The sequence below is a fragment of the Chiloscyllium punctatum genome, chromosome 47 (genome assembly GCF_047496795.1).
Source record: "Chiloscyllium punctatum isolate Juve2018m chromosome 47, sChiPun1.3, whole genome shotgun sequence".
Lineage (NCBI taxonomy): Eukaryota > Metazoa > Chordata > Chondrichthyes > Orectolobiformes > Hemiscylliidae > Chiloscyllium > Chiloscyllium punctatum.
This window is the reverse complement of record NC_092785.1, coordinates 18,009,436-18,021,718: the sequence shown is the minus strand read 5'-3', so window position 1 is coordinate 18,021,718 and position 12,283 is coordinate 18,009,436. Positions and strand designations below refer to the sequence as shown.

Here is a 12,283-nt window from a genome sequence, read left to right as displayed (position 1 = left end):
ATCTATTCCATTCACCAACTTTCTCCATCTCCATTACATATGTTCTGATGAGACGAAATTGAAACAGGGAGCCTGTGAAATGTCTACCTTCTTTCCTCAACCAAGCTTTGCTTTTGACAGAACTCTCAACTAGGCCCGACCCATCTCTGGCTCTTCAGCCCTCACACCCTCTCTTCTTTACTGCAATAGTGACGGCGTTCCCCTTTTTCCTTATCTACCAGCCCACCAGCATTGACATCCAGAATAACGTCAGCCACATTTTCTACCACCTGCAGCGAGATGCGACCACCAGATAGATATTCACATCCCGTGCATTGTCCACGTTCCACATGGGCTGTTCCCTCTGGGACGTTCTCGCCCACACATCCTTCACTCCCAACACCTCTCCAAAGCCCCACAGTACATTCCCCTGACTATTACCTGTACCCTCCTCAGTATCCACGAGTGCAAACAAGCCTTCCGGGTGAAGCAGCACTTTACCTACACTTCCCACGATTTAATTATTACATTCTCTGCTCAAAATGTGGCCTCCTCTACATTGGCAAAATGAAGCGTAGACTGGGTGACCGCTTCCCAGAATACCTACATTCTGGGTGCAAGGGAGACCCTGAGCATCCAGTTGCCTGTCACTTTAACACACCATCCTGTTCCCTGGCCAAACCTTTGTCTCAGGCTTGATGCTGAGCTCCAGCAAGCCTCGGTGCATTTTCCACTTTTTCCATTTTCCACATTGTCCACCTCTCCTCATTTCCACTTGGGAACACTGCAACCATCTCGACCAATTATCCTATGGCCTATCCCACACACCAAGCCTTGTTATTGCATAATCTACCATTACACACTGTCTATTTCTAGCCACGATCAGTGTCCATTAACAACCATTCACCATCCCAGCGAGATCGGTATATATTACTTTGTCTGATTAACTGTGCTTCCCTTCATTTGGACTCTTTCACCACCTATCATTTACTCCTTACCTCCCACCACCCACCCACCCCCCCGCCCCCCCCCCCCCCACCATATCTTCTGTATGTAAACCAACCTTTTCCTAGCTACCACCAGTTCTGAGGAAAGGCCAAGCGACCTTAGGCATGAACTCTGTTTTTTCTTCCATTTTCCACTAGACTACTGAGCTTTTCCAGCAATTACTCTTTTTGTACTGTGCCTAACTTCCTTGGCTCACCACGGTTTGTTTACTCCTCTCTTAGAATCTTTTCTGCTTACTAGGATGCCTTTTTGAAGAAAATCGTGAATTACCTTCATAACTATCTCCCACTGCTTCCTTCCTATTATTCCTCTTAACCAGTTCATTTCAGGCAACTTCATCCTAATTTCATGGTAATTCCATTTATTTCGTTAAACATAACTCTTTTCAAACTAGAATTTTCACTGTTAAAGTGAATATTAGGTTCTGTCTTGTTGCGATTATTTCTTCCTTGGAGATTTTTTTCCTCCCACATCATATTTTACTTCTCTCACTTTTCATTTTTACCAGGTATAAGATAGCTTGCTGCCTGGTTGGCTTAATTATATATTACTCTAAGAACCGTTTTTGTATTATTCATATATGGGATGTAGCAGTCACAGGCTAGCCCACCATTCAGTGTTTCAAGTTTAGATTAGATTACTTACAGTGTGGAAGCAGGCCCTTCGGCCCAACAAATCCACACCGCCCCGCCGAAGCACAACCCACCCATACCCCTACATCTACCCCTTACCTAACACTACATTGGCAATTTAACATGGCCAATTCACCTGACCTGCACATCTTTGGACTGTGGGAGGAAACCGGAGCAGCCGGAGGAAACCCACGCAGACACAGGTAGAACGTACAAACTCCACACAGTCAGTCGCCTGAGGTAGGAATTGAACCCAGGTCTCTGGCACTGTGAGGCAGCAGTGCTAACCACTGTGCCACCGTGTACATCTTAGAGATGTACAGCACAGAAACTGACTGGTGGTCCAATTCGTCCATGCTGAGCAGTTAACCTAAATTAATGCAGTCCCATTTGCCAGTACTTGGCCCATATTCCTGTAAAACACTCCTATTCATATGCCCATCCAGATGCCTTTTAAATGTTGCAAACATACCAGCCTCTACCATTTCCTGTTTCAGCTCATTTCATGCATGCACTGCACTCAGGATGAAAAAAAAGGTTGCGCCTTAGGTACCTTTAAATCCTCCCTCACCCAAAAAAACCCACTAAACTTATGCTCTCTAGTTCTGTACTCCCATACCACTGGAATATACCTTGTATATTTACCCATCCATGACCCTCATGATTTTATACACCTCTATAAGGTCATTTCTCAATCTCAACCACATTGCAGTTGGTCTGGAGTCACATGTAGGCCAGACTCGATAAGGACAGCAGATTTCATTCCCTCAAGGGCAGTTGTGTAAGAGATCGGGATTTCCCAGACAAATATCAACAGTTTCATTGTCATCATTCGAATTCTGTTTCAAGACTAGTTTTGCATTCAAGCTCCACCATCTGCCGTGGCAGTATTCAAACACAGATTTCCAGAATATAAACACGTCCGTGGGTTAATACTGTCATGGTAAAACGAAAGATGATGACGTACCCTGAATACATTATCCCTAATACTGATGGAGGTAACTGATAGATTCATGAATAGATGCATATCCATGAAAGTACATAAAGGGTGAAAAGAAATAAGTTGAATTTGGGCATAAGTGAATTGACAATAAGAGAAGCATTAGCTCAAAATTTAAAGGAGTTCAATCATTAAGACTGCAAACAATGAAAGTAAGAAAGCTTTCATAATCACTTGCTCCCTGTGCAAAGCTAATCTTTTTTTCAATGATTGACCAGGATTAACCAGAACTTCCAGCAATGCAGAGGATCAGTCTCTCATTGTTTATGTATGTTTCTTTTTATGCGTTCTGCCAAAATCACGAAAATCACATTTTCCCACGATTTGTTTCATTTCTTCAAATCTTTGGTAACTAGTTAATCTATTTATGTACCATCCTTATCTCCTCGTCATCAGTTTCAATCCCCCCCTTCCCCTCCCCACCACCTCCCCCCCCCCCCCCCAATTTGGTGTCATCAGCCAATTAGTAAATGCAAGTTCCAGTCCTTTTCTCCAAGTCACGCATAACAATTGTAAACAACTGTGTCCCGAGAATCAATATCATTGTATCTTGCCATGAAATAATGACCCACCTATAATTACAGTCTGTTTTCCATTAACTAGACTATTTAAGAACCATATCAGTGTAATCCTGATGCCATGGTCTTTGATTTCTACAAAATTCTTCATGTGGCATGCAATCAAATAACGTCCAGATTTCTCAGTACACCCATCAGTTTCCCAGCAGCCATGTCATTTTAATTTTGTCATTAACTTCAAATCTATTGGCTGAATGCAAAACCACGTTGACTCTGCCCGGTTATTTCTACTTTTCCTGTCATGATCTAATATCTTTGAAATAGGTTCTAACATGTTCTCTCAGAGGGGTGTTAAAATCGATAGCTGATCACTTCCTGCTGCTGCATTCAGTTTCCAATTCTGAAATTTATACAATTTTACAATACCAAAATCAATTCGAATTCATCTCACTAGCCATTTATTTAAATGCCCACTGATAGGTCCCAAAAGTCCCCTGGATTGTTAACCATACCGCTCAAACTGTTCAGTCACATATTCATGATGATTTAATTTTTGTTTGATTTTCTTGACTTGCTCATTTCCTGCATTTCCTGACATGCAGCTATTTTCAGAACGTTGTCTGTTGGGAAGACCAATACAAACATGAAATAATTTCCTCTTTGCCTTTTTTTTTAACCATGACCAACTTCAAAAATTTACTTTTTTAATTGAGCAGTTGGAAAATGGAGAACTAGATGGTTTGCATTGTCAGAAAGAAGCAAGCAATTTTAAAACAATGTCCTGATGTTTACAAGTTATTTGATAAAAATTATCTGCAAAGTTAGTTTGATTTTTACATTTGTAATGACTCTCTTGCTGGAAGTGGATGAACATTTTATTGAAACAATCCTTAATTAGCAATGAATCGGTAATTATGAAGATTGGAATTGCAATTAATTTTCTTCCTTCTTTAAAGTTAAATAACACGTGGTTTTCATCATTTTCTCATTTGCAGGCAAGTTTACAGCACATACAGTTCCTAAATGTTAATTCATAGTGTCCAAGCAAAAATCCTGACGTAATCAGAATATATAAATGTCGCTTTTGTATGGAATTTGCAAATCGCATTCTGCGTTGTACATGAGTTTGTAATTTCATTCGCCTGGAGGAGAGAGAAATCAGGAAAAGAGGAGAAATTATTCTGTCCAGTATGCTCAATGTTGCCCAACATCAGAAGCGGCTGAAATTAACCTCAAGTCTAAATGTATCCAATCTTTTTGAGAAATTTCAGTACTGAGGTTAAAATTGTCAAAAAATTGTTGATGTTCTAGTTTTATGCTCGAAATTACTTGTAGTATTCAGTTTGCTTTTCATTTGTGTGGAAAGCACAATCAGTAAATTCAGTCCTGCGTGTGCTATCTTCTCTCTTTGTGTTGTTTGACGTACTTCACTAACACCACATCCCAATAGCTACACCAGCGCAGAATCGCCAACCATTAAATCAAACTTCAGGCAGAAGCAGAAAGTGAAATCGCTGTAGCAACCCAGCAAATCTAGCAGCATATACGGAGGACATGCTGAGTTAACGTTGCGGTTTCAGTACAACGTCTTCAGAACGCAACTAAAACCTTTTTGCCTTCTTGTTGCTTGGTGCAGATTTACATCAGCACATCAGTTTGCATTGTCGTTTGGCAAGTGGTTTCTAGTTTGCGATTCTGACAGATACATCAATAACATTGTTTCTCTTTCTCATTCCTTTTACTCCTTACGTTTCTGTCAGTCAGTTTTGTCATTATTGTTGTCATTAATGGCTCAGGACAAGACCAAATATAGTCTGAACATCATTACTGATGGAGGAATTAGCAACCTAATGTTTCAATAGTCTGAAAGTACGGCACTAGAGGAAACATGCTTCAGTGTCGCGATAGAAGATAACTTACTGTTGTGGATAGGATGTCATCAAAGGCCAAGTAAGAGAGCAAGGGATCTATGAATAAATGGCTGTTTAATTATATACAGTAATGGTCATAGGACAGTGAAACATTCTCCTTACAACTTGAATGATGAAGAATATGTCAAGCCAGGCAAATTCTACTGTACTGCACAAACACGCAATAGAATGATTTGATCAACTGCTATTTACTATATACAGATGGCAAGGATTAAACACCTCAACTGACAGTGGGAGTGATTGGCAGAGTGTTAGTTCCAGGAATGTGTGTTTTTCTTGGGAGTAGTTTAACAGGAGCCAAGGTGGGGGTGACACCTCTTGTTGTGGAGAAACCAAAGTAAAACCAGAGAAACAATGAATTAAAAGAAACGTAACCAGGAAGTATTGCAGACTCTCTAGTAACAAAAGTTCACTGTCATAAATCACAGCACGAAGCAAAAATTAAACAGAAAGATGCAGGTGTTGAGGTTCAGTTAGAAGTCACACTGTTTGATGTAATGGTGCAAGGAAAACCATGATCAGGCAGAGAGTCAGGCAGAAATGTTTACTCCTGAAAGGCTTATGGGCTTACAACAGAAAGAGAGAGAGAGAGAGAGAGGGAGAGAATAGAGAGAGAGAGAGAGAGAGAGAGAGATGCACACTCAGAAATAAATGTCAGACAACATTACTGAGGCTTATTACCTTAAAGGTAGTATCCAAACTCAAAACTCGAGACCACGACTGTTGATTGCAAAGTAGAAATGACCAGACGTGCACCAGATTGTGTTGCTGGCAGCATACAGACGGGAAGTGTTATGGGTTGCACATAAAGTAACTGTCGGAGGTCACCTAGGTAAAAGGAAGATTCAGGCTTAGGCACAAAAAATTTCAATTGGCCTGTAACATACAATGAAGTGGTTTTGTCACATGTCATACATGCCACAAGCAGTAATAAAGCCATCACCTTTGTTGCCAATTCCTGCATTTGAAGAACCTTTCTGGCAAGTTATGATTGATTGTGTATGTCACATTCTTAAAAATAAAAGTGGCAGCCAGTACTTGCTAAGCATAACGTATGTGACTTTCAGATTTCCAGAGGTAATTGCTTGACCGAGTATTAAAATCTGGTAGAAGAGTTAATAGCTTTCCTCACTCTCTAGTCACTACCCAGAGAGATTCAGTCAGACGAAGGGTCTATTTTTTCTGCTAGGTTGTTTAAGGAAGTCATGGATACATGACTTTAAATCAAGTGTGTATCATCCTGAATTCCAGCGAGCTTTGTCAAGGTGGCATTCGACATTGGCGGCCATGTTGAGAGCATATTGTCAAAATTAACCAGATGATTGGGATAAAGGCATCCCATTCGTGTTGCTTGCAATTACAGACACTCCAAACTAATCTACTCAGTTTACTCCCATTGAGGTAAATTCGGACATGAAGTGAGAGGGTCTTTGAAATTGATTAAAGAGAAGGTGGCAGGACCAAAGTGCAACATTCGATGCATGTAGCCCGGGTTAGCTCTGTTGACTGGGTGAGTGGCTTGCAAAGTATCATAATGCCACCAGTTTGGTTTCAAATCACATCGCTGGTTTCAAGTTGCAATGGATGGCTCCCATTTCAAATCTCTCCTTCTTTGTCTGATGTTTTGTGGCCTTCAAGTTAAATCATCAAGTGCTGTTTCTCTCCAATGAGAGAGCAGCCCTCTGGTATGGTAAGACTATTGCGACGCAATACAGTACAAATATCCTATTGCTCTGTTAAGTTTTCCATTTGAGTTAATCTATTCAAACTCTTGTTTTCATCATATTTTAATGATAGTATGTTAATAAAGTATGATTTTCATCAAATCAGGTTACTTGACCAATAAATTCGCATCTGGAACACAATGACTGACACTTACATTTAAAATAAGTTTGTACTTACGGTAAAGGCTACAGTCTTAATATATTTGAAGGGTATTGGGCTGGACCATAACACCGTATACCGAGGAAAATAATACTTTCCTCTCGATCTCTGTTCATGTGATAATAAGTACATCAAACAGATCAAAACCTTTCCCGTGACTATTAACCAAAGCAGCAGACATCTGAATTGAGTGACTGCGTTTCGGAAGAAAATGTACAGGTAACTTACCACCTCTGTCAATAACAACAATAGCTTTCCTCAACTGAACATTTGACTACATTACGCAGTGAACTGAATAATGAAGATATCACGGGGATGCCCTCGTTTGTTGAAGGAGCTGTAGCTAGGCAGAGTGCTAATGCAATCATCTGGGAGTCATCACTTTGCAAGTAATGAACTGACCTCCCATACTGTGTTTTAAGGTGGATTGAATACTTGAAGCCGGAGAGTAATTGACTTTCAGAAAGATGATACACAGTTTTAAAAGCATATGTGATAGAGATTGCATTCTATCCAGTGCTGGCAGCAGTTGGAGTACCTGGCAAGACATTTCTAGACTATGTTGCTTATGAAATGCAACATTCCAACTCTGGTTTATACTTTATCTTTCTGGACTATTAATTATAACAAATTAATTGCTTTTTTTGCTTTTCATAACCTCTTGCTCAGATTCAGTTTTTGTGATCTTCAGTCTACCTTTACAGTGGGCCTTCAATTTTTTCCAGCTTCCTTTATTTCCCTTATCTAGGTCATCCTCTGGGTTGCTCTCTCCAGTCTCTGATGCTGTGTCAGTCTCTGCCTCTCACTTTCTTTCTCTCTTTTCGTTCGGCCCTCTCTCTCTTTCTGACTCTCTTTCTCCCTCCCTTTCTCCTGCTATTGCTATCCATGGTGTTAGAATTCCTCATGTTCCTCTGGCAATTAGTGCTCATTTTTCCATGATCTTTCTTCGAATCATTGTTTTTCACCTTCTTCTCGCGATGTCCTTGGTATTGTCTTCCATCCCTCTTCGTTTTCTGCTTGGTAACTCCCACTCATTCTTCATTTATTGCTGGCGTGGTGTTCACCTTCACTAACTTTCATCAACAGTGATACCTTCTCTCCAGCTTGTCTGACCCTTGACAACATCATCATTTCTATCTCCATTTTATATTTTTTTTAAAATTCCACTCCATATTCTCCTTCGTAACTCGCTTCCCTCAAACTTTCATACTTGCTGTCATCTACCCTGCATTGATTCTTGGTGTTCAGGTTTGTCCTGATTCATTACTCTTTGCTGTTACCACAGTACTACTGCCTTTCACCGGATTATCATCCTGCTCCTTGTGATCTTACCCGGGTCTTTCCCGTGTAGATTATTACATGTGCTTCAATCTCACATTCTCCAGGGTGTTGACTGAGCTGGAAAATTTCAGTTATGAAGAGATTTTGGAACGACTGGGATTGTTATCCTTCGCGCTAAGGATACTCAGAGGGGACATGACTGAAATGTAAATATTATGACACAGTAGATAGGAAGCAGCATTTCCTCGTGATCGAGGGATCAATGACAGGGGCATAGATTGAAGGTAAGGTCAGAAGATTGGGAGGATATGGGAGGGAAATCCCTTTCACCAAGAGGATGGTGGAAATCCAGAACTCACTGCTTGTCAGGATGAGAAAGACTGAAACCCTCGTTACATTGAATAAGTGTTTTGATGTTCACTTGTGTTAGCAATCCTATGAACCATTTGTTGTGAAATGCGTTTGAACAGATAGATGGTGTTTTCGATTGCAGTAGACTCAATGGGCCGAAAGGTCTGTTTTGTAATTCTATGACTGACCTGTGATATGTATGCATCAATATTGTCTTCACTCGTACTGACTGTAGCTTATGTTTTATCATGTCTCTTATTGTTTTTGAAGTTTAGATTAAAACTTCATGTTCCTATCTTTGCTGATTCCATTTAAGGACATTCAGTCCCTGGAACCTGATATTGCAACCAGTACAATCATTGGTGATCGTTAATCATGTGATGTATGTCAATCCCCACACTAAGAAGTTTAGAAATAAATAATTAGGAACAGGGTATTCCGAAGTAAATTGGAACCAGATCATGGCGGTGTAGTTAATGAATTAAAGGAAGTGGGAGTGACGCCGAATTATGGTTGTGTGCCTGAACATAAAAGATGTCAGTGGGAAACAGAAACGATCAACTTGCCAGATACCTCACCAAAAGTAAGATTTAATCAGATAAAGGGCCAAACAAAATGACATCCAAATTAAAGCAACAGCCACAAAGCAATTCCTGATATTACTTCGTGACAGGTCCCCAGAGATTGCCTGGTAGCCAGGACATGGTATTAAATTAAGTAGCAGAGAATGATGTCAATGTTTGCATTAAATTTCGAAAGTCATTTAATGAACAAAATTAGATTTGAAGTTTGAGAGGTCCATTCAGCAGTGTAATAACCACAGTGAAGAAGCTGTTTTTGAACGAGTTAGTAATTGTGTTTAAGCTTCTGTGACTTCAGCCTGACATAAGAGGTCGGACGAGATTACAACAAGGGTGGGGCCGGTCTTCATGCTATTACCTGCTTTTCTGTACGGATGAAAAAGTGCAGATTGAGTTAATGGACAGGAGGTCAGCTTCTGCGATAGTCTGGGCTGCATTCGCGACTCTCTGCAATTTTGTACGGTCCTGTGCAGAGCAGATACCGTACCAAACGGTGATGCACTTCGATAGAATTCTTTCTCTGGTGCATCTATAAAGGTTCTTGAGGGTCGTTATAGACATGCAGAATTTCCTTAGGATCGTGAGGAAGAAAAGGCATTGTTCCCCTTCATTATAGGGTGTAGAATGAGAGGCCATTGTCCCAGAATAAAGGGTTACTAATTTTACACAGAGATGAGTAGGAATTTAGGGGATTGCGTGTTTGACCTCCCTGCTATGGTTTCCCTTTATCCCATGCCTCCTTGCTTTCTAAATGAATCTAACATGGGGAACCTGATCTAACTCCTTGCTTAATTCCATGTTCACCACATCCACTGCTCTATCTTCGTAAATGTGTTTTGAAATATCCACATAGAATTCAATAAGGGTTGTGAGACATAACCAGCTCCTAACCAAACCATGCTGACTATATCTAATCAAAGTACGATTTTCCAAGTAATCATAAATCCTGTTTCTCACAATACCCTCCAATACCTATGTAAGACTGACTGGTCTGCAATTCTCAGAATTTTCCCAAATCTCTTCCTTGAACAAGGGGTAAAAAGACCAACCAACAGTCGTCTGTAAGAATGACTGGTCTGTAATTCTCAGGATTTTCCCAATTCCCTTTCATGAACAAGGGGAAAAACTTCGCCAACCGACAGTCATCTGGGACTACTCCAGCAGATAGTGAATATGCAAAGTTCAACGCCAAAAGTGTAGTAACCTCTTCCTTCTTTTCATGATTTACACTAGGATATATCCCATCTGGCCCAAGTAATTTATTTATACTTATATTTGGCAAAGTTTTCAGCACATCCTCCTTCCTAACAGTTACCTGTTCAAGCACATCAATTTGTTTCACGCTGTCCACAGAAATGTCAATATCCCTGAAGCGAATTATTCGTTAAAGACAACCACTGCCTCCTCTGTTTCCAGGCATAACATCGCTCCACTAACCCTGATCAGCCGTACTCTCGTTCTGGGCATGCTCTTGTTTCTCACGTAAGTGTAGATTGCCTTAGGGTTTTCCTTAACCCTACACATGAAACTTTTTCCATGCCCCCAACTAGCTCTTGTAAGTTCATTGTTCAGTTCCTCTTGCCTACGCTGTAACTCCGTAAAGCCCTGTCTGATCCTTACCTCCTTAACCTTAACTCAGCTTCCTCTTTCTCTTGACTAGATGTTCCACATCCCTTCTCGCCCAAGGCCCTTTCAATCTCCTTGCCTCAGTTGGACAAACCTGTCCAGCATTATCAGCAATTGCATTCTGAACAATCTCATTTCCTTCGTGCATTTTCCTGAGAGCATCTGTATCCAATTTAGGCGACCCAGTTCCTGCCTATTAGCATTACAATTCGTCAGCACCCAAGTGAATAAACTTCCACACTGTCTGTTCCTATCCGTCTGAATGAATACAGTAAAGATCAGGGAGTTGTGATCACTATCAGTAAAATGGTCTCCCACCAAACAAGCTGACCCCTGACGTGCTTCGTTGACAAGCACCAAATCCAATATGGCCTCCACTCCAGGTAGTCTATCTACATATGATTCAGGAACAAAGTTCCATCCAAAATATTTGAAGCAAAGACAGTCCAATCAATATTAAGGAAGTTGAAGTCGCCCATGACACCAACCCTGACACGTTACATCTTTCCAAGTTCTGCCACCCAATCTGCTAGTCCGAGTCTCTGTCGCTATTGAGGGGTCTGTAGAAAACTTCAACAAAGTGACGCTTTCGACTTCCAACCACACTGAATCTGCAGAGAAATCCTCCTCGACGACCTCCCTTTCTACAGCTGTGATACTATTCCTGATTAGCAATGCCACTCCTTCACTTCTTTTAACTCCCCCACTATTCGTCTTGAAACGTCTAAACCCTGGAACATCCATTGATCCTTCATGTTCCTGTGATATCCAAGTCTCTGTAATGGCCACAAAGTCATAATTCCAAGCACTGATCCATGCTCTGAGTTCATTAATCACGTTCTTCTTACATCTTGCATTAAAATAGTCACACTTCATCTCATCACACTGACTGCACGTTTGCACTATCAAGTGCATACTCCTCCTCATTGACATTCAGCAAGCTGTACCTGGCTGTTCAAGACCTCTTCCATCATCTGATCCACAGTCCCGGTTCCCACCCCAGTGCTAACCGAGCTTAAACTCTCCCAAAGAACTCTCGCAAAACTCCCACTCATGACATTAGTGCCACTAGTGTTCCAGTGCAGCCAATGTTTCTTGTATCGTTCCCACCTTCCCCATTGATCCACAAATCTGAAACCCGCCTCCTTCAGCAGCGTCGTAGCCATTGATCATCGGCATTTTCTCTCTGTTCCTAGCATTACGAGCCCGTGGCACCAGTAGCAATCCTGGGATTATATCTCTGCTCATCCTATCTTTTGGCTTCCAACCTAACTCTCTCATTATTTTTCTGGTCCACATTCCTTTTCATTGATACCGATGAGAACCACAACGTCTGGTTGCTCTTCCTCCATCTTAAGAATCTTGTAGATTCGATCTGAAACGTCGCAAACCCTGGCATCCAGAATCAACATATCGCTTGGAATTCTTGCAAGCGAACACAGAACGTCCTGTGTCTTCTGTTCATGACTAAATCTCTCTCACTATCGCTGTC

General features: G+C 41.1%; 1 protein-coding gene across 5 annotated transcripts in view; it reads left to right on the top strand.

Moving 5' to 3' along the window:
- LOC140468524 (uncharacterized) overlaps positions 1–4,381 on the top strand; it is a 55,358-nt gene extending 50,977 nt beyond the window's left edge. For all 5 annotated transcript variants that reach the window (XM_072564613.1, XM_072564614.1, XM_072564612.1 and 2 more), the window contains one exon: positions 4,133–4,381. In XM_072564613.1, the coding sequence (XP_072420714.1) occupies positions 4,133–4,160 (28 nt within the window). In that variant the 3' untranslated portion in view covers positions 4,161–4,381. The remainder of the gene's footprint in view (positions 1–4,132) is intronic.
- Positions 4,382–12,283: the final 7,902 nt, after the last annotated feature.